The sequence below is a fragment of the Wolffia australiana genome, chromosome 3 (assembly GCF_029677425.1).
Source record: "Wolffia australiana isolate 7733 chromosome 3, ASM2967742v1".
NCBI lineage: Eukaryota > Viridiplantae > Streptophyta > Magnoliopsida > Alismatales > Araceae > Wolffia > Wolffia australiana.
The window spans coordinates 6,059,264-6,085,824 of record NC_135837.1 but is presented as its reverse complement, the minus strand read 5'-3'; the positions used below and the strand labels follow the sequence as shown (position 1 = coordinate 6,085,824).

The following is a 26,561-nucleotide window of genomic DNA, read 5'->3' as shown; positions in this document are numbered from 1 at the left end:
CCAGAGTGACGCAGAAGCAACTGGTCCCAAGAAAGTCGGTTAGAGATGCCATCAAGGCTTCAATTGAGAAGGGGCTCAAGGTCCACGTGGCTTTATAGAGTTCTAGGGGTCGGTGAGGATTGAGGTTATGGACACCCTAGAAGAGTTTCGAAGGGGAAACTAAAGCCTAGAGAAAATCAATAGATCTCTCCTATTCCTTGTAGCAAAGTTGGTGACTTTCAGCCTATCTCACTATCTAAATTCCCATATACTCCATCATCGCAAAGGTTTTAGCTAGCAGGTTAAAGGGGTGATCAGAGATCTGTTCAAACCTTTTCAGTCAGCCTTCATTCCCTGCAGGCAGCTGGTGGGCGCTGAAATATTGGCAGGTGAATTTCCAGTGGTATGGAAGAGAAAGAGGACTAGGGGCTTCATGTGAAAAGCAAAGGCAGATGATTCCCTCGACTGGATCTTTTGTGGTCCTCTGACCAAATGGTCCCGTTCCTTTTCAATAGTGGTGTATGGTTGCCCAAAGGGGGATTGGGTCCATCCGCAATTGGGGGGTCAGGTAGGGATGACCCTTGGAACTATTTTTGTTTGTCTGAGTAGTGGATACTGTACCCTGGCTTCATATGCCATTCAAGCATGTGCACCTGACCTGTTGATGGGTTTCAGACAGAGAGGTACCCTAAATGCATTTTATTACTCCAATACGCAGGCTACACCACATCGTTTATGGAAGGCTCTGTGAATAAAGCCTGGAACCTCTCCACATCATGAGACCTATTTGCAGATTTTCATAGAGCCAATTCAGAATTTGTAGGGTTTGGGCTGTCAACTAAGGAGGAGGTCATTACCTATGCTACGGCTCTCGACCACAGATTGACAGCCAGTGATTGAGAAGGTGAAGAAGATAATAGAGCGGTGGCGGAAGAAAAGGTGGCAAAATGACTTTGGCCTGCTTTATTTTCAAATTTTTATGTCATTTTTCTATCAAAGGGGTTTTGTCAATTTGCTGACCCATCTAACCTGTCCCACATTATTTTCGACTCGAGTCATCCAAGAAAATGATGGAAGATGTTAAGCTGAAACATGTCTTTTATTTTTTCTTTTTCTTCCTCCTCCAGTTGTAATAATGCAGTTCTCCTATAGGGTCTAATTAAGTGCGAGCAGGTGCAATCTGGTTTTCCTTTGTTACCTGCATTTAATCTGAAATCTTGTGATAAGAACCTTATGAAGACCTATCAGAGAAAGAAACAGAGAAAGGTTGTCACATGTCTGACTCACTAAGGCACATGTGAGGATAAGAATAAAGCAACAGATGGGGGGTAAGAAGGTGACAATAAATAAAGACCATGATCAAGAAACGTTGCACTGGCTTTTCTTGAAAATAGGAGTCGCCCTCATGATTTGGGGCTAGCAGGGGATCCTCCTCGCTGGATGAGCTCGGCATGGACGTATGGTCCCTTCTCGGTCCAGACGACCAACGCGAAGCTATGGGAGGGGTGAGAGGAAGACGGGTCATTAATCTGGGCAGGCAGATTCATACGGCAACAAAGAGTCCCATTGAAGGTGAGGATTTTTGGATGGCTGCTAGCACGACTAAGACTATTGACAAGAGTTTTCGTGAAAGACTATATCCAGATACATCCTCGCAATGCATGTTATGCTCAAATGGGGAAGAAGGTTGCAATCATCTCTTTTTTGAGTGTTCATTTGCTTGCACGATTTTGGCCAGCCAGGCAATATCAAGGGTGAAGATGACATCTGAAGAGGCTTTTTTGGGATTCTGTCCAGAATTGCAGCAGCAGAGGACATAAAGAAAGTGGCCGAGTTTTGGTGGTGTTGTAGGCCATCTAGTTGCACAGAAATGAGGTGCAGTTCAGGGGAAGAACGGCTTCAACAGATGGAGCTATAAACAAAGCAGAGGGATTTAAGGCGGCATGGCTCCCACGGGTGACAGACGAAGAGGGGAGATTTGGAATATGATCAGATTGATGGTGAAAGGACTGTAAGGTCCTGATGGGAGGTTCACCAATTCGTCGGGTGTTCATCCCTTTTATATTTCAAAAAAAAGGTTGCTCCTATGTTTCCTTTTCCACTTCTCTTCTTAATCGTCCCTCTGAACGTCCGCTATGGTATTATCTTTCCTGTTTGTTTGTTGTCCCAATTGATTGGTGTACTATTTTCAGGAAATTTGTTTCGGAGATTTCTGTCCTATTCATTGTGATTTCGAGGATCTTATCATCTTGATTAGGATAATTAGGTATTCGCCTTTTTTAATTCGTCCTGTGGGTTGGAGGAATGGATTTGGCAGGAATGTTGGTGGGGTCCCTCTGTCCAATGATTAATGATCTTAGATCTTGTATTCCTCTTTTTATTTTATTGAGATTAATAAAAATTCTAAAATGAAGTGGGTGGTTAAAAAATACATTGATTTCCCTTTATCCATGTCATAGAGGTATAGAGGTCCGATGAACTGAGAGACAATAATGTTTTGAGCCCACTTATTGCCTTATCGTATGCGACATGCTTGAATTTTTGGGCTCTTTTTATATCTCACTCTCATTACTATCTTGGACTAAAATTCATTATGTTAAGGTGAAGTTTTTTTTCTTTGTGCCCCTCCTGTACCAATTGTTTTTTACGAATATGCAGATTCTTCCAAGGATGCAAAGAATAAAGCAAGAGTATAGAGAAAACACACAAAACATCTACTTCATTTTTCACAAAGAGTACATTTAAATAGCCTGTTTTATAACGGCTAGTCAACGGCTATTAACGGCTAGTTTAAACTAGCCGTTACTTATCCGATACATGACTGGACCTGTACAAACACCATGTTTTACATATATATATATATTCAACACTCCCCCTCAAGTGCAGGAATGTATATTGGACATTCCAAGATTGGACACCAGATGCTGTAGGTTTCTTTTTGGGGAGACCTTTAGTGAAGATGTCAGCACATTGATCTTCGGAGTTTACATACTCTGTCTTCAAAATTCCTCGTTCCAGGTGGTCTTGTATATAGAATCTACCAATATTCACATGCTTCATTCTGTCATGTTTCACTGGGTCATGGGCTATGCTTATAGCTGATTTGTTGTCGCAGCGGATAACGATTGGCTTCTCATATTGAATCTTTAACTCGTCCAGTAAGTATTTTATCCACATGGCTTCATCAATTCCCTTTGACATGGCTCTAAATTCAGCCTCGGTACTGGATTTTGAGACAACACTCTGCTTCTTACTTCTCCACGTTACTAAATTTCCTCCAAGAATTGTACAGTATTCCGTAGTTGACCTGTAATCAAGTCGAGACCCAGCATAGTCAGAATCTGTATAAAGAATAAGATCAAGTTTACCTGTTTTCTTGTATGCAATGCCCAATCCTGTGGTTCCTTTCAAGTACCTGAGAATCCTGTTGACAGCTTGAAAATGAGAGTTTCTAGGTGAGTGCAGAAACTGACTTAAGACATTTACGGCATAACATATATCTGGTCTCGTATGTGTCAAATATAACAATTTTCCTACAGTACTCTGATACGAACTAATTTCTATTCTAGGTTCTTCCTCATTAATAGTTAACTTATGATTAACCTCAATTGGTGTCTCATTGACATGGCAGTTATTATGTTTAGTTTCATCAAGGAGATCAAGTATATATTTCTGCTGAGTCATTAAAATACCTTCATTTGATTGCACAAACTCAATTCCTAAGAAATAATTAAGGGGTCCTAACTGTTTGACTCGAAAATTCTTATCCAGATGCTTTTCTAGAAATCCTATTTCTTCTAGATCATTCCCAGTAATTATAATATCATCTACATATACGATCGAAATAGTAATCAGATTTAAATTCTGATTCTTGAAGAATAACTTGTGTTCCCAACACTTTCATAGCTTGAGTGAATCTTCCAAACCATGCCCTAGGAGATTGCTTTAAACCATACAGTGCTTTCTTAGGTCTACATACCTTACCCTGTTTTTCTTCCTCTTTGTATCCTGGGGGAACCTCCATGTAGATCTCTTCCTTTAAATCTCCATGGAGAAAAGCATTTTTAATATCATATTGGTTTAATGGCCAGTCTAGATTGACTGCTAGAGAGATTAATATCCTAATAGTGTTAATCTTTGCTACTGGAGCAAAGGTTTCTTGATAATCAATTCCATAGGTCTGAGTATACCCTCGAGCTACAAGCCGTGCCTTATATCTGTCTAGAGTGCCATCTGATTTACATTTAATTGTATATACCCATCTACAACCTATGGGTCTTTTGTCTTTTGGACATTCAAGTACTTCCCAAGTATTATTTTCTAACAAGGCTCTCATCTCTTCATCCATTGCTTCCTTCCACCTAATGTTCTTCATTGCTTCATTGGGGTTCTTTGGAATGGGAACATCTTGGATGTTCGTAAGAAATACTTTGTGTTCAAGTGGAATATTCTGATAATTCAGGTAACTTACCATATCATAAGGTACCGGTTTCACACATGCTCTAGTTCCTTTTCTCAAGGCAATTGGACATTCATTTTCTTTACCATCCGCAATCTCTCCCCCTTCTGAAGCTATTACTCCCCCTTCTTGGGATATTCCTCCTCCTTTGTCCAAAAATGAAATTTCTGGAGCCTTCTCCTTTCTCCTTCGCTGATAATACTTTGGATATGGAGTAGGTTGTTGGTTTCCGATAGTTTCTTGTGTCTCATGTGTCAAGATATCCTCTACCATTTCATGCTCTTCTTGCAATTCAGGTATGTTGGAGTCATCTTGGCAACTAGGAATAGTAATTCGTTCCCTTGTGTCATCAGATACTATGTTCTGTTCGGCAGATTGTTCAGGAGGTGTTGCACTGATACTTTCGCTATTGAGGAGATGAGATGTATCTCTATGAGTCTCACTCCCGTTGGGTTTGTAATAAAACAAATTTTCATCAAATACTACATCCTTAGTAACTATGTATTTACGAGTAACAGGATGACATAATTTATATCCTTTTTGAGTAACCGCGTATCCAACAAAGACTCATTTGAGTCCCTTTGATGACCATTTGTTCTGTCTATAAGCATGATTGTATATATATCCGACACATCCAAAGGTTTTGACCGGTAGGCCAGTTTTCAGTCTCACGGTGGGGTAATATGTTTCAAGTATTTCCAAGGGACTTTTGAAGTTAAACATCTTTGATGGAAACCGGTTAATCAAATGGGTAGCTGTCAAGACTGCAAAACATCATAAGTTTGCAGGTACATTTCCATGTATCAACAGTGTTCTCCCTTTGTCCACTATATTTCCTATTTTTCTTTCTACCACCCCATTCTGTTGTGGGGTATAAGGGCATGAAGTTTCATGCTTTATGCCCTCAGCTGTAAAGAAGTCTCTCAACTCATTGTTCAGGAAATCTTTAGCATTGTCCGTCCTTAATACTTGAACTTGATCTCCAATTTGTCTTTTAATCAAAGTACATAGGCCTTGAATATTCCTTGTTACCTCATATTTGTTCTTCTGTAAAAATATCCAACTATACCTACTGTAATCATCAGTACATATTAGGAAGTATTTATGTCCTAGTATGTCTATTTGGGAAGATGGTCCCCAGACATCACAATGAATTAGTTGGAATGGTTTAGTCGTTCTGGTTTGACTAGGCGGATAAGTAACGCGCTTAAATTTTCCTAACTGACAAGATTCACAGATTAAACTTTCTACCATAACATCCTTAAACAATTGAGGATACATGTGTTTTAGGAGATGATAAGATGGATGCCCCATCCGCTGATGGATACTCATAAGGGTTTCTAGGGGTGATGTCTTCTCAGCTGCCACTTTGGGTATATCTTCTGATAGGCACCTTGTGTGCTGCGAAGGTAGGTAGTAAAGGCCTTGTTGAATCTTAGCTAGTCCAATCTTCCACCCGAGCTCCTTATGACATAAATACGCATCCAAATTATCAAACATGACATTTTATTTATCTAATTTCACAAGTTTTTGTACTGAAATTAAATTGACAAATAATTTGGGCACACATAACACATTTTTTAAGTCTCCAATTGGTTGTATATTCATACTGCCAACACCAACTACATTAAGAAGTGTGCCGTCAGCAATTTGAACATACCTACCAGGAGTAATGTTGTCATATGTCATGAAGAGATCTCTTCTTGATGACATATGGTCTGTTACTCCTGAATCAAGGATCCAGGCATTCCGTGGATCCTTAGTAAGTAAAGCAGCATTAGTAATAAATTCCTGTTTACCAGAATTGGCCATAGATGTTGACCCAATAACTGAACCTGAGTTGATTATAGACTTCAGACTCTGGAGCTCTTGCATCATCTTCTGAAAGTCTTGAGCTGTGGGGAGGTCATCCCCTGAATTGGGTGCTCCCTGTTGAGACATATGCGCTCGTGCTATATGTGGTGGCTTCCCATGAAGCTTCCAACACTTATCTTTCACATGCCCCTTCTTCTTACAGTAGTGACAGATAATGTCCTTGGTGTCTTCTTTATTTCCTTTTTCTGAGTCAGTCTTATGTTGATGCTGGTTTTTCATAGCATATGCCAAATTTTCAGTATGTCCTCGAGTAGCATTCAGGCGGCTTTCTTCTTGCATAACTTTAGATACTCCCTCATCAAAAGTCGGCTCCTCCTCCCTGTTGTATAGTTGGCTTCTAATCATCTCAAACTCAGGTCGGAGCCCTTGTAGGAACTGACATAGGCGATTGGTAGCTTCATGTGCTCAGGCTACTGGATCAGTGGATGGAGGACGACAGTGATCCAGTTCATTATGAATGTCTCTTAACTTATTAGAATAAGTTAGGACATCCATAGCACCCTGTTTAAGGGTGTAACACTGGATAATCAGATCAATAATTTTGGTCTTATCATTTCTTTTAGAATGGCTTCTATGTATTGCCTCCCATAATGCCTTGGACGTTCCATACGTTGAATACCTGGCTTGTTGTTCGGATGCTATAGAGTCTAACATCCATGCAAACACAAATTCTTCCTCTATTATCCATTTTGGATATTGAGGATGATCTTCATTTGGAGCTTCTTCTGTGAGATACCTTAGAAGCTTACGAGGCTCCAAGGCTGCTTGAATGGTGCGTTCCCACTATAAAAGATTCTTCCCATTGAAGACATTGCATTTAGCCAGAATTGGAAGCTGGGTAATCCATCGATCGGCAAACACAACTTGTCCGGAAGAGGTCTGTTGAACTGGTTGAGCAGTTAGCTCTGTGGAAATTATTGTCGTGTCTTCTCCTACCGCCATAGATTGGTTGATGCTGAGCTAGATGGAGATTTTAGACTGATTGCTAACCTTCCCGAAGGATGGTCTGTAGCTTCAAATCCGACGGCTGATCGTTAGCCTGAATATCTCCAGTTGAGAATCCTCCCAAAGCTGTTCGGACAACAGATGCCGGCGGAAGAGTCCTCCCACCGAGCAAAGCTTCGAGCGAAGAGTTCTCCCGCCGAGCAACAGAGGCCGGCGGTCAAAGAATGATTCGGGAGGATCCTCTCGCCAAACGAGAATGACTTCGCCGCCCGGAGGTGAGTTCTCCCGCCGAATGACAAATTTCCTTCCGCGGAGCAAGGACTGACTTCGCCGGGCGGAAGATGGGTTCTCCCGCCGAACGCCAGAAGTTCTCCCGCCGCCGCCAAGCGAGGAATGACGTAGCTGTCCTCCCGGACTTTGCTGCCGACAGCTTGAACTGTCCTCCCGGAGGATGACCTCGCCGTCAAACGAAAACTTCTGGATTCTCAGACAGTCACGTAACTTCGCTCTGATACCATGACGAATATGCAGATTCTTCCAAGGATGCAAAGAATAAAGCAAGAGTATAGAGAAAACACACAAAACGTCTACTTCATTTTTCACAAAGAGTACATTTAAATAACCTGTTTTATAACGGCTAGTCAACGGCTATTAACGGCTAGTTTAAACTAGCCGTTACTTATCTGATACATGACTGGACCTGTACAAACACCATGTTTTACATATATATATATATTCAACAGTTTTTAAATGATATTTTACGTTGTGTCAAGTACATAGGTCATCGTTTTTTAATTAATACTGAAATTATAGTACTTAATTTGATAATTTTAATTAAATGTTGACATTTACTGTAATGATGAGTTTTACGTTGGATTATTTTGGTATCCATTCACATAATCGGTTTTGATGTTTATTGATTTTTTACAATTAATATCAAGAGTTAAGCATGTTTGCTCAATTTAATGGCCAAACTGTAGATAAGAGCATGATCTGAGAATTCATTCCCAACTTATTTATGTACTTAAAAGTGTTTTAATTAATTATTTTTTTGGTTGTTGATTGTGTTGATTGACATCTTTCTTTCCTCTTGGTTTCCAGCGGTGGCCGCCTACTGCTGTGCAGACGGGTCCACCTTCTGCTTTCAGGTTATACCTCAGCCCCAGTTCTCTCAAATACCAGATTCATCTGTCTCATTATTGAATGTACTTATTAAACTTATTATTAAATTCTTCAAATTTCTCAGATGACGGAAAAATCTGTGGACAAGGACAAGTCACGCTATCGCTTGCCTCATTATCTATGTGGGACCCTCCACCAGGAAGCTGAGCCTCATGACCTCACTGTGAGAACTCCTCTCCCAAATACTGCAATTCCTGATCTACCCCGCCGCCCCCGCGGTGTCCCACCACACTCAAAATTCCAAATTTCTAAAAAAGGTAAAATCTTTATAGCCAGAAACGTCTCTGACCCATCTTATAATTAATGCATTACCTATATAAAAGTTCATGCAAAGAATTTTTGGTGTCTATCTTTCAGAAGAAGAGTTTGGAGATGATCTCAAGAGCCCTGTATTAGATCCCCCAGAAAAGAGAAGAATATCATCTAAGAAGGCTCCAAATAAGAGCCAGGACGCCATTGTCGCCGCAGATGAACAAGAGAATGATGAAGATTTCTTAGCTTTTCCTCCAAAGATTGTAGCGATGCACAGAGTAAGGTGGAACACGAACCCCGGAAGTGAGCGGTGGCTTTGCTCTGGGGGGGCGGCTGGGATCATCCGTTGTCAGTTGATCGATCTTCAACACCCCTAAGTAAGCTTATTTTTGGAAAAGTAGTTATCTCTTAATTTATGGGTTGTGGGTTAGATTATATTTCTTCTCTGGGAGATGGGAAAAAGATGAAGGAAGCATCTTATCTGTCCCAGGGGATCATTCAATCATTATGATTATTCATTTTAGAATAATGGCATCAATGAGAGTGATACCAGCAATGTAAAACAAATAAATTTGTTGCCCTTAGAATGGTGTTTTTTCTTCAACCAACTCTTGGCCTTATTTTCCTATGAATGATTGTCTAATAAGTGACAGAACTTTGAGATTTCTCTTGTTGATTTGAAAGGGACAGAAAGGAAATGATGTTGCACGGAATTATGTTTAAATAACAAAGAAAAAACTATAATCCGTCTCAAATACATATACATTGTTTGGAACCATGATTTAGGTTCATTTTAAACTAGGATAAAGGTCGCAGATCATTCTTAAATACCGGTTCATATAATTTTCTATTTTAACCACGGCTTATGGCATCCTTGGAGGAAAGGGTCAATGTTTGTAAATTGGTTTAATTTTGTTTTAAATATGAAAAAGGGTTCCTCTAACCGAAATTCAAGAGAGCAAGTTGGAGATTCTTACAGACCAAATAAGAATATAACATGGATCATATTCTTTAATTCGTCAATTGAAAATGAATTAAAAGAAACGGAGGAAACGTACGAAATATTCCTGTACTTTATGATTTCATAATAAATTAAACGGGACTGCAATCGCAATGGTCAAACACAAGAATATTCAGGCAATATTTTATTTGTCTTTTTTAAAACTGTAGAGGGAAATATTATAAATCTTCATAAGTTCGGTCAATACTAATTCGAAAGCTGATTATATTTTACGTGATGAGTCATGTATATTTTATCGGCACAAAACTTTGGAATAGAATGGTTTATTGCAGTTGTCGGTGATTGGCTTTTTCAACTTCAAAATTATAATGGTTGTCCACAATATTCTGAATTTGTTAAATACCTATAATTGTGGGTCGAGTATTTAAAATAAATGGGTGAGTTGCCCTCTGATTTCAGTGCTCGAAAGTGAAGTATACTTTTTATTAACTTAAAACAAACCCTTCTGAAATGATTCAATGCGGAGAGAGAAAGAGAGGGAAGAGAGAGCAGAGAGAAGGAGAAGTGAGAGAACAGAAAGGGGGAGAAGAGTGAGAGAGAGCAGAGAGAAGAAGCGAGAGAACAGAGAGGGGGAGAAGAGTGAGAGAGAGCAGAGAGAAGAAGCGAGAGAACAGAGAGGGGGAGAAGAGTGAGAGAGAGCAGAGAGAAGGAGAATAGAGAGAACAAAGAGGGGAAGAAGAGTGAGAGAGAATTGAGAGAGGGAGAAGAGTGAGGGAAGAGTGAGAGAGCAGAGAGAAGGAGAATAGAGAGAGCAGAGAGGAGAGAGAACAGAGAGGGAGAAAAGAGTAAGAGAGAGCAGAGAGGAGAGAGAACAGAGAGGGAGAGAAGAGTGAGAGAGAGCAGAGAGAAGTGGGGGAAGAGAGAGCAGAGAGAAGGGGAGAGAACAGAGAGGGAGAGAAGAGTGAGAGAGAGCAGAGAGAAGGAGAAGTGAGAGAAGAAAGAGCAAATAGAAGGAGAAGAGAGAGAAGAGACAGCAGAGAGAAGTAGAAGAGAGAGAACAGAAAGGGAGAAAAGAGTGAGAGAGAGCAGAGAGAAAGATAAGAGAGAGAACAGAGAGGGGGAGAAGAGAGAGAACAGAAAGAGAGAAAAGAGTGAGAGAGAACAGAGAGGGAGAGAAGAGAGAGAACGGAAAGAAAGAAAAGAGTGAGAGAGAGCAGAGAGAAGGAGAAGAGAGAGAACAGAAAGGGAGAAAAGAGTGAGAGAGAGCAGAGAGAAGGAGAAGAGAGAGAACAGAAAGGGAGAAAAGAGTGAGAGAGAGCAGAGAGAAGGAGAAGAGAGAGAACAGAAAGGGAGAAAAGTGAAGAGAGATAACAGAGAGGACGAGAAGAGAGAGAACAGAAAGGGAGAAAAGAGAAGAGAGATAACAGAGAGGACGAGAAGAGAGAGAACAGAAAGGGAGAAAAGAGTGAGAGAGAGCAGAGAGGAGAAGAGAGAGAACAGAAAGGGAGAAAAGAGAAGAGAGATAACAGAGAGGAGGAGAAGAGAGAGAACAGAAAGGGAGAAAAGAGAAGAGAGAGAACAGAGAGGAGGAGAAGAGAGAGAACAGAAAGGGAGAAAAGAGAAGAGAGAGAACAGAGAGGAGGAGAAGAGAGAGAACAGAAAGGGAGAAAAGAGAAGAGAGAGAACAGAGAGGAGGAGAAGAGAGAGAACAGAAAGGGAGAAAAGAGTGAGAGAGATCAGAGAGAAGGAGAAGAGAGAGAACAGAGAGGGGGAGAAGAGTGAGAGAGAGAGAGAGAGAGAGCAGAGAGAAGGAGAAGAGAGAGAACAGAGAGCAGATAGGAGAGATAACAGAAAGGAAGAGAAGAGTGGAGAGCAGAGAGAAGAAGAGGAGAGAGAAAGAGAAGGAAGAGAGGGAAAGAGCTGAGAGAAAGAGAGAGCAATGCTGTTCGCTCGTCCTGATACCGGTACCGGATGCCGGTATCGGGACGGATGCTGTATCGGATACCGGAAAGGCAATTTTCGGGATCCGTTTTTTTTGATATCCGGATATCGGATATCGGTATCGGATATCGGTTGCTACAGTGTCGATATCCGATACCGATATCCGTCCCGATGTCGGCATCCGTCTCCATCTCAAGGGGACAGATGACGATACTGGATATCGGATGTGGATATCGAAAACCGATATCCATATCAGATTTAACCTATTTTGATAGGTTCATCGTGTATTTTCGATTCAAACTTTTGAATCGAAAATACACGGTCAGACCTCAGACGAAGCAGGACGGTGGACGGCAGACGGCGGAGGACGACAGAGGTGGACGGCAGACGGCGGCGACAGATGGCGGCGGTGGCTACAGCGGTATGTCTTCTTATCTTTCTCTTCAAATGAATATAAGTAAATCGTGATCTTCATACTTCATAGTTGTCATTTTTTCATTAGGATTATGCAACTTCTTGCAATACGTGAGATTAACCCGCTCTTCTCAAGTCTCAACCTCTTATTCTCCATCTCAAATTCTTTAATCTCCCTCTGAAGTCTCAAATTCTCTAAATTGCAATCTCTCTTCACATCTCTTAATTCAATCTCTTTTTCTCTCTAACTCTCTTCTCCAATTCTCAATCTCTCTTCTCCCAATCTCTTAAATTCTCCAACTCTCACTCTCTCTTCTCCCAATCTCTTAAATTCTCCATATTTAACTCTCTCCTCCCATTCTCTCATGATCTCTAATTCCCACTCTCTCTTCTTCCAATCTCTTAAATTCTCCATATTTCACTCTCCCATTCTCTCATGATCTCTAATTCCCACTCTCTCTTCTTCCAATCTCTTAAATTCTCCATATTTCACTCTCCCATTCTCTCAAAATCTCCATCTCTCGCCCTCTGCTGGTTTTTTCGACTTACATTTCCATCTCTCGCCCTCGTTCTCTGCCACCCTCTATAACTCTCTACTTCTCCCTCTCTCTTCTCTTCTCTCCCTCTCATTCTCCCTGACTCTATAATTCTCATTTTATTTTACATTCTGATTCTATCTCTCTCTCATTCTCTCTCACCCTCTGCTGTTATCCAGCATCCGGTATCCATCCCGTCCCTCCGCATACGGTATCCAGTACCCGTATTCGTCCACCCCTACAGAGGTGGATATCAGATATCAGATATCGGTTGTCAGATACCGGATGATGGACGGATACCAGTTGGGTAAACTCTCAAAGCATGTTTGGATCAAGATTCAAGATTCTCGAGCTTCCCATTTAATTCAGACGCATGAGCGCGCTCACTTGGCGTTTATCTACTCGTGAATATTTTCTCTCTCCTCTGTCTTTCTCTGTCTCTGGCTTTGTCTCTCTCTGTCGTTGTCTTTCTCCGTCTCTCTCACTCTCTCTCTCTATCGCCGTCCTCATGATTCATGATACACGTAGCGAGAAGACTTCTTTACAGTTCTCTTTCTCTCTCTTTGTCCCTGCAATATTTGCTCATGACACGCGTAGCAAGAAGACTTCTTCTCTCTCTCTCTCTCTCTCTCTCTCTCTCTCTCTCTCTCTCTCTCTCTCTCTCTCTCTCTCTCTCTCTCTCTCTCTCTCTCTCCCGGCCACTCTTCAAACCTTGCAGACCACACCATCTAATATCTCTCTCTCGCTCTCTCTCGTTACAGCTCCTGTTTTTCTCTCTTTATCCCTGCAGTTATTTCCCCATGACACGCGTAGCAAGAAGACTTCTTCACAGTTTCTCTCTCTCTCCTCTGTTCATCTCTCCTCTTCTCTTCTCTTCTCTCCTTTCTCTCTCTCTCTTGGCCATTCCTTGAACCTTGCAGACCACCGACCTTCTAATTTCTCTCTTCGCTTTGCACCAGCGCAGGCTACTTCATAGTCCATATCTTTCTCTTTCTCGTTCTCTCTCTTGCTCTCTTTCTCTCTCTATCTCAGTCGTTGGAAGGAGAGAGATGACGGACACGACAGACGACATAGCGGAGGAAATATCATTCCGGGCTTTCGAGGACGACTGCAGCCTGCTCGGCAGCCTCCTCAACGATGTTCTCCTGCGAGAGCTCGGCCCTGAAGCCATGGATGCCATTGAACGCAAGCGCACGCTTGCCCAGGTTCCACATACTCTCTCTCTCTCTCTCTCTCTCTCTCTCTCTCTCTCTCTCTCTCTCTCTCTCTCTCTCTCTCTCTCTCTCTCTCTCTCTCTCTCTCTCTCTCTCTCTCTCTCTCTCTCTCTCTCTCTATCTCTCTCTCTCTCTCTCTCTCTCTCTCTCTCTCTCTCTCTCTCTCTCTCTCTCTCTCTCTCTCTCTCTCTCTCTCTCTCTCTCTATCTCTCTCTCTCTATCTATCTATCTATCTATCTCTATCTCTCTCTCTATCTCTCTCTCTCTCTCTCTCTATCTCTATCTCTCTCTCTCTCTATCTATCTCTATCTCTCTCTCTCTCTCCTTCTGTTTCTCCTTCTGTCTCTTCCTCTCTCTCTCTCTCTTTCACCCTATCTCTCCCTCTGTCCCTCCTCTTACTCTCTGTCTCTCTCTCTCCGTCTCTCTCTCTGTCTCTCTCTCTTTTTCTCCCTCTCTCTCTTTCTCTCTTTCACGCTCCCTCTGTCTCTCTTTCTCCCTCTCTCATCCTCTCTCTCTTACGCTCTCTCTCCCTCACTCTCACCCTCTCCCTCTCCCTCTTTCTCTCCGTGTCTCTTTATCTCTCTTCCTCTTTACCTCTCTGTAACTATTTATCTCTCTATCAATCTCTCTGTAACTTAATTTCTTTCTCTATCAATATCTCTGTAATTCTATTTCTCTCTCTATCAATCTCTGTCCCTCTACCTCTTTATTTCTCTCTATCAATCTCTTTGTCTCTCTGTAACTTGATTTCTTTCCCTATCAATATCTCTGTATCTCTATAATTCTATTTCTCTCTCTATCAATCTCTGTCTCTACACCTCTCAGTACCCTATTTTTCTCTCTATCAATATATCTGCCTCTCTGTCTCTCTCTCCCTCTCTATAACTTTATTTCTTTCTCAATCAATCTCCCTATCTCTCCACCTCTCTGGAACTCTATTTATCTCTTCATCAATCTCTGTCTCCCTATCTCTCCAACCTTCTGTAACTCTTTTCTCTTTATCCATCTTTCTGTCTCTCTATCTCTCCACCTCTCTGTAACTCTTTCTTTTTCTGTCTATATCTTTGTCTCTATATCTCTCTATAATTGTACTTCTCTCTCTTTCTCTGGCTCTTCTATTAATCTATACGCCTCTTTCACTTTCTTTAATTCTTTATATCTCTATCTCTGTAGAACTCTATTCTTCTCTCTATTAATATCTGACTCTCTCTTGAGAACTTCATTTTCTATCACTGGCTCTCTCTCCATAAGTCTGTGTGTCTCTATCTCTCTAGATAACTCTATTTCTCTCACTCATTCTGTCGCTTGTTTCTCTATCTCTGTTTATAACTCCATTTCTCTCTTTGTTTGGAGCTCTCACTGTCTCTCTGTCTCTCTCTAGAACTTTATTTCTCTCTGGCCCTCTCTCTCTTTATAATCACTGTCTCCTTATCTCTATCTATAATTATGTTTATATCTCCATCAATTTGTCTATTTTCTTCCTCTCTCTGTCTCTATCTTTAACTCAATGTCTCTCTCATTCTGTCCCTCTATCTATCAATTTATCTATAACTCAATTTATCTCTATCTATGGATCTTTCTCTTTCAATCTCTATGTCCCTCTATCTCTCCCTATAACTCTTTTCTTCTATAGTTCAAAAAAAAAAAAAACTCTTTTCTTCTCACTCTCTCTCCCTCTATCCATCTCTTTCTCTCTATCAATCCTTCTGCCTCTATGTCTCTCTCTATAACATCATTTGGTTTCTCTCTCAATACCCATCTCTAGATACATCTCTCCATCTACAATCCTCTCCATAGATCATTTTCTTCTAATGGTTGAATGATATCCTAATTCTTACTCCTCCAAACTCTGTTCACCCTCAAACTCCCTTCTCTCTTTCTCTCTCTCATCATTCATCTCTCTAGAGCGCCGTCAACATGAGAATGTCTGGCCTTGAAGACGTGGCTGAGATTCTTGAGAACAAACTGGCTTCTGACATATCAAATATGACCTTGGATGAGGCGTTGACTTTGGCCAGAGCTTTCAGCCACCACCTCAATCTCATGGGAATTGCTGAAACCCACCACAGGTAACATTAAGATTCTTTAATTTTATATGTTTTCTAAACTCATTTGTTTGATTTCATCCCAATTATCATGGACTATTATTATAGAGAGAGATAGGGAGATAGAGAGAGAGAGATAAATAGAGATAAATGAGTTTTTTAAACTCATTTCTTTGAATCCATCTCAATAATCTCGGAATCTGTCAGTTATGTTTTATTTTAGTGGGTTTTTTTAGGTTTTAGATGATTTTTATGGATTCGAACAGAAGGGTATATCCGATTTATAGTTTTATATAATATATCCCTCTTAATTCAACACAGGAATCATGGAATTTATCAGTATGCGATTTATATGATTTTTTTTGGGTGTCCAAAGTTTTAAAATATTTCCATGATTTCGTTCATAGATTCTATATCCGTTTTACTTATTTTTTCAACATACATCTCTTAGTTAAACGACAGCATCAAGGAATCTCTCAGTTCGCAAACTGACTTACTTTTTTAGTATCAAAGTATGATTTAGTATCAAAGTTTCTATCCGTTCTTTATTTTTTTAGAAACAAAGCTCTCTCAATTCAACTGAAGAATCTTGTAATTTCTCATTATTTAAATTTTTATGCTTGTTTTCGTGGGTTTCCTAAGTTGCAAAAGATTACGGTAATTCTATATGGTTTATATTATTTTTTGGCTTATCTCTCTTATTTCAACTTAAGAATCATGGCATTTCTCTGTATAAAAATTTATTCGGCGGGTGCTTAAAAATATGATTTTCTATCATAGACTCTATCTATATTTCTTATTTTTTAACTTATCACTCTGATTTCCAGTTTACGGGCGTGTATGCTTTATTACATAGGCGTCTAAATTTTTAAAACATTTATGTGATTTCGTGTCTTATATTACTCACATCTCTTAATTCACCTCAAGAATCATTTAGTTTCTTATTAATCGAATAAATATGTAATTTTAGGGAATTACATGGATTGATTTTCTCATAAAACAGGGAAAATATTGGGAAAACTGGTTGAGAATGAGTAGTGAAAACATATGATTATTTTTTAATAAATTCAAAAGAACTCCTGATTCCTGAATCAGATAATCTGAAACACTCAAAATTTATATGAATTTGACAGACCTACAGATTGGTGTTGGAAATTATTCGTTATTCATCTACTCTCTATCTAACAATCTTTTTACTTTCAATGGATAGATAATTTCATGCCGAGCTCATAAATCATAAAAGAAACTCGGTGCATTGAAGGGAATCATTTAGATCGATTTTCCCCTCATAACACGGCAAATGAATTATGCAAATTCGACTTAGAGTGAGATTAACTCTATTTTATGCTGGTTTTTTACTGGAAGATTTCAAACGAAGGCATGATTCATGAATCAGATACTCTAAATTTTTTTAAAATTTATGAGTTAGTCAGACTTCTGAAATATTTTTTGAGCTTCTATTGTAGATATCTAATCTTTTTTTCTGTCTTTGTCTTAAAACGTATTTCTGAAACCAGCGTCAGAAAGGTACGGAAAAATGTGCCTTTAACTAAATCATGCGACGACATATTTGACAAGTTGATCCAAGGTGGAGTTCTTCCGGAGGTCCTCCATGAAACCGTCTGCAACCAGGTTCTATGATCTCAGAAAAATAAAAACTCCATACATTTGTTTATAAATTTGACTGTATGCAAACATGTTCTATGATTCCAAGAAAAATGAAAATCTTATATTTTCTGTGATAATCTTAAGCATCTGCAAACTAGTTCCATGATTTTTTGAAAAATGGAAACTATATATATTTCTATACAATTTAACCGTATACAAACTGGTTACATGATCTAAAAAAACGAGAATGTATATACCTTGTGATATACTTTTAAGACCCCAGAATGCTCCCAGTGATAACTTGTTTTTAATTTTTCAGGTCGTTGAAATCGTACTCACTGCTCATCCAACACAAATAAACAGACGCACCCTGCAGTACAAGCATATCAGAATTGCGGTTGGACACTTTTTTAACGATTTTTCATCTATGACTCATCAAAAATGAAATAATCATATTTAAGAGACAATATTCTGAAATAAATGCAGCATCTTCTGGAGTTCAACGAGAGGCCCGATCTCACAAGTGAAGATAGAGAGATGGTGATCGAAGATCTGGTACAGATTAGGAAAAAAAGGTCCAAGAAACTGTATAATTATCCATACAATGTGTTATTAATGTTTTCTGCTTTTCTCTGAATCAGGTTCGAGAGATAACTGCACTTTGGCAAACAGATGAACTAAGGCGTCACACACCTACTCCAGTTGATGAGGCCAGAGCAGGTATATTCACATAAAAATTCCATTTTAACGATGTATTCATTATTTAACTGTTTTGCATAAATAATTTGATACACTTCTACTTCTTTAGGACTGCATATAGTGGAACAATCTCTGTGGACAGCAGTACCTCATTACTTGCGCCGCGTCAGTGCAGCCCTGAGGAAGGTTTATCATTAATCATCCAATTAGTAAAGATATTTCAATATTAAATTAACCTGTTAAGAGATTTTGAGCATGATCTAGTTTGTTATTTTCCAGCACACAGGCAAACCGCTTCCTCTGACTGCCACACCAATCAGATTTGGCTCTTGGATGGGAGGAGACAGAGATGGAAACCCAAATGTGACCCATAAGGTGGTTCTTTAAATATTTATGCTTGGATGTTTTGTCCAAAAGTCCTTTAATGATGCCAGCATTCCCTCTAATAGATGATTGCATCAAATTATTATCAAATTATTACCATCTCCCACTCCATTTACATCTCTATCTATGTCACTATCTATCTTTTTTGCAATATCTGAATGGTATGTGATAGATGATGGCCCATGGTGATCTATCGAGGATCAAGAATGAAGAGAGAAGAAGAATAAGATGAGAAGAAAGAACGACCTAAGCTTCAAGAATCTCCAAATACGGAAACGCTTGCCCTAACACAGAATACAGCCCCCAAGAAGAACCTCAATAATCATTCATCTCCTGTTTTTTAAATGTCTTTACAAGGGGTAATTATAATCCTATGACTATCCAAGTATCTATCGTTTTTCCAGCCTGAGGCTTACTCATTGATAAGTCCTTTGAAGGACTATATCAGTATGTCTGTGTGATGTCTCCATATGATATTTCTGCTAGCCTTACACAATTAGGAATCAGAAATATTTTTAAATTTTTATTTATTTATGGTTGAATAATTTTTTTGTAGGTGACAAAAGATGTTGCACTTCTATCGAGATGGATGGCTATTGATTTGTACATTCGGGAAGTGGACAACCTGAGATTTGAGTTGTCCATGAACAGATGCAGCACTGATTTGGAAAGGCTGGCTGATGAGATTCTTCAAGGTTTTCGTCTCTCTTGATTTTTCCTTGAGAAATATATACTCGAATTATTTGACTTCACAAACCATGTAATATTTGCATTCATTTCCATGTCAGAAAAAAAATTAAATCCAACAAGAGAATCAAGAATATTATTCTACCTTCTGCATTTTGATAATCAATGGGGTAAAGAAAATATTCCAGATTATAAATATCCTAAATGTTATGATATTCATTGAGGAAGCAGAAACATTTAAGTCGCTACAAATTTTGATGTCGGGATTCGCAGGCCAGTTTTCATCTTTTTAGTATCTTTAAAAGTATTTTTACCCCTGGCAAAATAAAATCGGTTCAAAAATTAATAAAATCTGTTTTCCTCTGACCAATGTATGATATAATTGCATTTCTACTGATTTTCTTTCTTATATTAATATTATGCTCATTGATTTCAGAGTCTCCCAAAAATTCTGGCCAGGGCGAGAATTGGAGTCAAACAAAGAGCTGTAATAATGGAACATTGTCTACCCTGCCAACTCAACTACCCACCGGTGCTGATTTGCCTTCTTGCGCAGGTAATTTCTCACTCAAAAGGTGATTAATGATTTAATCTTTTTTTGCAAGTATGAATAAGTGTTTATTTCTGAAAAATAAATTGGAAAAAAAATGATTCAGTTATCCGAGCACATTATTCAATACAGAGAGGAATCTCATAATTGAAAAGCACTTCTTTCTTTCAAGAAATTGATTTTCCTACGAATAAAAAGCACCGTAAAACGAACAGCCTTTAATTTTCTTCAGCAAATGTGGGAAATTCTAGAGCAAGATCAATAGAGAGTGCAGATTGGCATGCATAAATCTTTGCCAGCCTCACTTCACCTAGATTCAAAATGAGAAAAATTCTCAAAATTAAAAGGAACAAATCCTATTAAGACTATCAAACTCACCATGAATAAATTTATTTTCTTTAAGAACAAACTGTAAAAACTCAGCAACCCTTCATCTGAAAGCCATGTGAAAAATAATTCTTGAGATCAATATGAATAAATGTCGATGAAACTAGAAATATCGGTACATATGCTGTACATGCATATTTTATTTTTCTCTTTTCTTCTGATAACATTATTATGAAACCCAGGAGAATCTCAGTATCCCAGGCGGGAACTCCCAGGAAGCAAGAATCTTCAGGTGGGTCCCCAAATTCTACCCTTTGTTCATAATATGCTGTTGATTTATTCCAGCTGCTCAAGCTTTGAAAGTCTACAATTTGGCCAGAATGATGGTTCCAAGGGGATGCAAGCCTTTGGAAATGGAATTTTTTCTGATGAGAGGCGCGTAAAGCCATATCATCAGCTCAATAAGCCCAGCACAATTCCCAAGAATCCTTCTTTCAACTCCGCCCAGCAGCTCGCTCAGCGAAGACTCTATGCAGAATCAGAAATCGGCAGGTTCAGCTTCCAGAAGCTTCTAGAACCTAGTCAACCGCAACGCCCTGGAATCCCTCCCTACAGAGTTGTTCTGGGCCATGTCAAAGACAAGGTCAGAAGAAGTCAACTTCTGTTTATGGTCAACTCCTACACTATTAAAGCATGAAGTCAACTAAAGTGAAAACTCTATCTCAGTTGACCATGACTCGAAGGAGAGTAGAGCTCATGCTCGAGGATCTTCCCTGTGATCAAGATCCATGCGAGTATTACGAAACTGCAGAGCAGCTTCTGAAGCCGCTCCTTCTTTGCTATGAATCCCTGGTAAGGCATGCATTTTCTTTCTACTCAAAGGAGATATCAAAATTGATTTTAAGATCAGGATGTACCTTATCATGGCACGATTGGATGGTAAAGCTCATTTCTTGCAAGGTTAGACAGGATTCTGATTGATGGAAAGATCTATTAGATGGGATGAAAAAGGTTTTTTGTCGATCTATCTTGATTCATTGGTCCATCAATCGCTCAATGGATTTGATAGATAAAAAATAAAGCTGAAAATAAAGTGAAGTCAAGCCAAATTAAAAAAATATCCCCAGCCTTCATCAAAATTAGTGGATTCAGTTTAAAGCTGAAAACAATGGATCCATGAAATTGATCCGATTTTGATCAGATCATTAGGACAGGATCTCTGAACAGTAGTTTCTCTGGACAAACTTAAAACATATAATCAAAAATTATAAAGATCCGGGTGTCACCAATTAAAAAAGAATGGGGTGGTGATGGTGTTCTTTTCATGCAGCAATCTTGTGGGTCTGGGGCACTGGCAGACGGGCGCCTGGCAGATTTGATCCGCAGAGTCGCCACTTTTGGTATGATTCTGATGAAACTAGACCTCCGCCAGGCAAGTGAATCCTTTCCATATCAGGCATTAACTCTCCCTCTCATCAAGGGGGAGTGTGTAATTTGCTTATATTTTTATTTTCGTTTCTATTTTTTCATATTTGTCTACACAATGTGAATTATTCCCATTTTGTGGGCTCAACTCTTTAGGAATCTGGGCGGCATGCTGATACTTTAGATGCCATTACGAGCTATTTGGATATGGGGGTCTACAGCGAGTGGGATGAAGAAAAGAAGTTGGAGTTTTTGACCAGGGAACTCAAGGGGAAGAGGCCTCTGGTGCCACCATCCATTGAGGTTTGTCTACAAGAATGTTCTTCTAGTAGGATGACAATGACAAGAGGATGATGATGAAACTATCATCCTTGTCATCTCTCGCTCACAGGTATGATGATGTTGACGACTTTGTCTCATGTGTCATCATCACCATCACCATCATTAGTCTGCGATCAGGAAGGTAATTGTATTGATGAAATCATCATCGTCACTCAAGCTGCAGATGATCGTGATGACGGGTTTTGGATGGTGATGACGACTTTCGTCATCATCTGGAGAAGACACTAGTTTTCTATTATGAAAAAAATTAAGATTTATAGTTTTCATGAAAAAATATGAAGAGAACATGAAAAAACATTTTATTTTTCTGTGGTTGATGATTGGAAGTGGTTATTACTTCTCTGTAGGTTTCCCCTGACATCAAGGAGGTGCTTGACACTTTTCTCATAGCTGCTGAGCTTGGGACTGACTCACTCGGTGCTTATGTGATCTCCATGGCCTCCAATGTAGGGAACATGAAAAAACATTCTTCCGCTACCATCATCTTTATGTCTATTACCATCATCGTCATCATGCTACCAAATATGGTCATAATCGTCATCTCCGTCATTAGTCGTTATCAGCACCATAGAACGGGGGCATATTTGGGAAAAGTTGATTTAGAATGAGTAATGATAATTTATGAAGATTCTTGTTTGAGAGCATACTTTGACCAGATATCATTGCCATCATCATCCATGATCATCACAAGACTATCTTTGGCAGAAATAACTTCACAGCTCAGTGAGGTCAATCACCGTTCTTGGGTGATCTTCTTTTTTTCTTAAAAAAAAAAAAACATCGCAGCTCAGTGATCTCAAAGCGCTTCAGATTACGATGTAACCAGACAGCGCCAGAATCATTATGATCATCATTATCAAGATCATTGATACTCATTTTCATTATAGCCACAGACTATGGCCATCTTTTTTACCATCATGCAATGAAATCAGCATCATTATAATCATCACGAATAATTATTGCGACCATTTCCTTGACCCACAGGCAAGTGACATACTGGCTGTGGAGCTGCTGCAAAAAGATGCACGACTATCAGTTAGTGGAGAACTCGGGAGGCCTTGTCCTGGGACAACGTAAGATCCCATTATTTCTTGTTTCTCATCTGAAGAAGCCATTGGGTAGGGTTTGTTTTCCATGATGATATTGACATCGATGTCAATACGTCATCATCCTTGTCTTTCATCCACAATAGCATGACAATGACGAAGAGGCCCCTGTGTTGGGTTTGCCTCAATGTCGAGCTTCTCACTTCTGCCTCTTCCCTTCTCACCAGTCTGCTGATGACATGACTATTGTTTTCGGCCTTCTCATCCTTGTCAAAGATAATAAGAGGATGGTTTTTTTTTAAGAAAAGATGATGAGAGGATTATTATTACTCATCATTGTCATCATCATTGGTCCACAACTAGGATGACAATGATGATGAGGATGATGATAATTTTTGGAAGAGGATGACGATAATTTCTGGGTCATCATTCCATCTTTCTTCCTCGTCGAGAAACATGACTTTCAATAAAACTAATCAAATTAACTGGCATTTCTTCTCGATTACAGGCTGAGGGTTGTTCCTCTGTTTGAGACCGTTCAAGATCTGCGTGCGGCTGGATCGGTCATTAGGAAACTCCTTTCCATCGAATGGTACAGGAATCACATAATCAAGAACCACAACGGCCACCAAGAGGTATAAATAGCATCATCTCAAAGAGGTATAAATAGTGCCGAATCTGTTGAAGCACAACATCCTGCTTAAAGATGAAAAGTAGTGTCATTATTAGTAGTAGATATAGGCTTTAGCGCAGTTGGTAAGCAGTTACTAGTAATCTTACGGTATCTTCTTCCCTAATGATTATCTCTATTGCGGGGAAGTAGGTGATGGTGGGGTACTCGGACTCGGGCAAGGACGCCGGCAGATTGACTGCGGCGTGGGAGCTGTACAAGGCGCAGGAAAACATCGCTGCGGTCTGCAAAGAATTCGGGATAAAGATCACCCTGTTCCATGGTCGCGGCGGAAGCATCGGCCGGGGTGGCGGCCCCACCTACCTCGCTATCCAATCCCAGCCGCCAGGCACTGTCATGGTGCGTGACCCTAAACCCTAAACCCTAAACCCTAAACCCTAAACATGTCATGGTACGTGACCCTAAACCCTTTACCCTAAACCCTAAACCCTAAACATGTCATGGTGCATGACCCTAAACCCTTTACCCTAAACCCTAAACATGTCATGGTGTGTGACCCTAAATCCTAAACCCTAAACATGTTTTTACCCTTTACCCTAAACCCTCAGTATGCTTTACCCTAGACATGCTTTACCTTTTACCCTAAACCCTCAGTATGTTTTACCCTAGACATGCTTTACCGTAAACCCTAAACATGTTTTTACCTTTTACCCTAAACATGCTTTACCCTAAACCCTACACATTCTCTACCCTAAACCCAAAATAGATTTACCATAAACCTTAAACCCTAAACATGCTTTATTCTGAACCCTAAACATGCTAAACCTTAAACCCTAAATCATGAACATGTTTCACCCTAAATCTTAAACATGCTTTACCCTACACCCTAGACATGTTTAACCCTAAGCCCTATACGTGATTTACCCAAAACCCTAAATATGCTTTACCCAAAACCCTAAATTCTAAACCATAAACATGCTTTACCTAAAACCTTTTACATGCTTTACCGAAAACCCTAAACATGCTTTACCTAAAACCTTTTACATGCTAAACTCTAAACCCTAAACATGCTTTACCTAAAACCATTTACATGCTTTACCGAAAACCCTAAACATGCTTTACCTAAAACCTTTTACATTATAAAATCTAAACCCTAAACATGCTTTACCTAAAACCTTTTACATACTTCACCGAAAACCCTAAACCTCAAACCCTAAGCATGCTTTACCATAAACCCTAAACATGCTTTACACCCGAAACCCTAAACCCCAAACACGTTTTACCGAGAACCCTAAACCGTAAAACCTAAACCGTAAATCTTAGTGCAGGGGACGCTACGATCGACGGAGCAAGGGGAGATGGTGCAGGCCAAGTTCGGGCTGCCGAAGACGGCAGTCCGGCAGCTCGAGATCTACACCACGGCGGTCCTGCTGGCGACGATCAAGCCTCCGCCACCGCCCCGGCAGCAGCAATGGCGGACGATCATGGAGACCATCTCCTCCGCCAGCTGCGCCATGTACAGATCCACCGTCTTCGACAACCCCGCCTTCCCCGCCTACTTCCACCAAGCCACGCCCCACGCCGAGCTCGCCTTCCTCAACCTGGGCAGCCCCCCCACGGAGATCGGCCACCTCCGCGCCATCCCCTGGACCTTCGCCTGGACCCAGGCGCGGTCCGCCCTGCCGGCCTGGCTCGGCGTGGGCGCGGGCCTGGGGTCGGCCTCGGAGGCGGAGCTGGCGGCCATGTACAGGGAGTGGCCCTTCTTCCGGGGGGTGATCGACCTGATCGAGATGGTTCTGGGGAAGGCGGACATGGCGATCGCGCGGCGGTACGAGAGGGGGCTGGTGGCAACGGAGGAGGAGGGGATGGCGGAGATGGGGGAGAGGCTGAGGGGGGAGTTTGCGATGGCCAAGGAGAGGGTGATGGGGGCGAGCGGGCAGGAGAGGGTTGTGCTGGAGGGGAAGCGGAGCTTGAGGAAGCTCATCGAGGGGAGGTTGCCCTACCTCAATCCGTTGAACTTGCTGCAGGTCGAGATCCTCCGCCGCCTCCGCCGCGACCGGGAGAATCGCCGCCTGCGAGACGCGCTGCTCGTCACCATCAATGGCGTCGCCGCCGGCATGAGGAACACCGGCTGATGAAGCCGCTGTCTTCGTCTTCTTCTTCTTATTATTATTATTATTATTATTATTATTATTATCATCATCATCATCATCATCATCGTTTGTTCCGTCTCTCCGTCTCTTCGTCTCTTCGTCTCTGCGTCTCTCCGTCTCTCCGTCTCTTCGTCTCTGCGTCTCTCCGTCTCTCTGTCTCGCCGTCTCTTCTTCTTCTTCTTATTATGTATCGACTTGCTCATAGAATTTGTTTGTCATCTGTTACCATGTACATTTAGTCCCTCATCCACTTGATGTTCTTAAGATGACTTAGGGTATAGTCAAATATCAAACTCTTGTCGGTCATCTATGATTTGTCCATGGTTAAACAATCATACAAGATCATAAAGATTTGTCTGTGGTTACATCATTTTGAGAAACATCAGTAATGAATTATTTATGCACTAAGTAGACCCCAAATCTTTTTTAATCATCAAGGCTTGTTAGCAGCAAATACACAAAGATCCTTCTACCGGATGTCTAATGTCTAGATTAGACAGCGGGTACTTTTTTGAACACTCAAAAAAGTTCTTGCATGCAAAGAACTTGGTAAAATAATTTGGACAATATTACTTGATTTTCATTTTTTTGTAGTTGGAAAAGTATTGTCTCTCTTTAGTTATCCTTATTTCATAACTTATATTTTATACAAATCTTCTATTCTGTTATACTATGTTCCCTCCCTCAAACTTTCAGAAATAGATGTTAGCAGGTCCTTGTTTTTAGGTAACACTGTTTCTCATATTACTTCCCTCACATTTCCTTTCCCTTGTTTAACCTACTTTTTTCACACAAGATAAACTTATAGTTTCTGATTGAACTGACCTCTCGAAGAATCAGGAGGCTATGCAGAATTTATTTTACAGAAACAGTTGCTAATGACACCGTTTAAGCAGGAAACCCTTA

General features: G+C 40.4%; 2 protein-coding genes and 2 long non-coding RNA genes across 8 annotated transcripts in view; 2 read left to right on the top strand and 2 right to left on the bottom strand.

Moving 5' to 3' along the window:
* The window catches only part of LOC144700768 (Transducin/WD40 repeat-like superfamily protein), a 36,669-nt gene extending 27,307 nt beyond the window's left edge, over positions 1-9,362 (top strand). For all 3 annotated transcript variants that reach the window (XM_078572278.1, XM_078572279.1, XM_078572280.1), the window contains 3 exons: positions 8,360-8,406; positions 8,505-8,697; positions 8,798-9,362. In XM_078572278.1, coding sequence (XP_078428404.1) covers positions 8,360-8,406; positions 8,505-8,697; positions 8,798-9,069 — 512 coding nt within the window. In that variant the 3' untranslated portion in view covers positions 9,070-9,362. The remainder of the gene's footprint in view (positions 1-8,359; positions 8,407-8,504; positions 8,698-8,797) is intronic.
* A 3,922-nt stretch (positions 9,363-13,284) lies between these two features.
* On the top strand, positions 13,285-26,020 carry PPC4 (phosphoenolpyruvate carboxylase 4). 2 transcript variants are annotated; one of them, XM_078572277.1, is made up of 20 exons: positions 13,287-13,749; positions 15,664-15,827; positions 17,321-17,435; positions 17,731-17,808; positions 17,898-17,966; positions 18,053-18,131; positions 18,220-18,296; positions 18,390-18,485; positions 19,051-19,189; positions 19,618-19,737; positions 20,301-20,350; positions 20,438-20,701; positions 20,785-20,910; positions 21,389-21,490; positions 21,640-21,786; positions 22,173-22,271; positions 22,810-22,898; positions 23,380-23,506; positions 23,695-23,901; positions 24,831-26,020. In XM_078572277.1, exons 1-20 carry the CDS (start codon positions 13,594-13,596, stop codon positions 25,635-25,637), a joined length of 3,111 nt encoding a protein of 1,036 aa, XP_078428403.1. In that variant the 5' UTR covers positions 13,287-13,593; the 3' UTR covers positions 25,638-26,020. The 2 variants fall into 2 exon arrangements, with proteins under 2 accessions (XP_078428402.1, XP_078428403.1); XM_078572276.1 differs by having other exon boundaries at positions 13,285-13,749; positions 20,301-20,701.
* On the bottom strand, positions 17,287-25,626 carry LOC144700765 (uncharacterized). Of its 2 annotated transcripts, XR_013580846.1 has the most exons (4): positions 25,506-25,626; positions 20,110-20,165; positions 17,669-17,781; positions 17,287-17,425 (listed from the first exon to the last, which is right to left on the bottom strand). It is a non-coding gene; the product is annotated as an uncharacterized LOC144700765 (long non-coding RNA). The 2 variants fall into 2 exon arrangements; XR_013580847.1 differs by lacking the exon at positions 20,110-20,165 and having other exon boundaries at positions 25,506-25,625.
* Positions 23,339-23,784, bottom strand: LOC144700767 (uncharacterized). The gene is made up of 2 exons (XR_013580848.1): positions 23,652-23,784; positions 23,339-23,567 (listed from the first exon to the last, which is right to left on the bottom strand). It is a non-coding gene; the product is annotated as an uncharacterized LOC144700767 (long non-coding RNA).
* Positions 26,021-26,561: the final 541 nt, after the last annotated feature.

Coding starts and splice junctions, on each gene's coding strand:
- PPC4 (XM_078572276.1), top strand. CDS start 13,594: ATGACGGACACGACAGACGACATAGCGGAGGAAATATCATTCCGGGCT. Junction 19,738..20,300: donor TGATTTGCCTTCTTGCGCAG/GTAATTTCTCAC, acceptor TATGAAACCCAG/GAGAATCTCAGTATCCCAGG. Junction 22,899..23,379: donor AGGCCTTGTCCTGGGACAAC/GTAAGATCCCAT, acceptor TCTCGATTACAG/GCTGAGGGTTGTTCCTCTGT.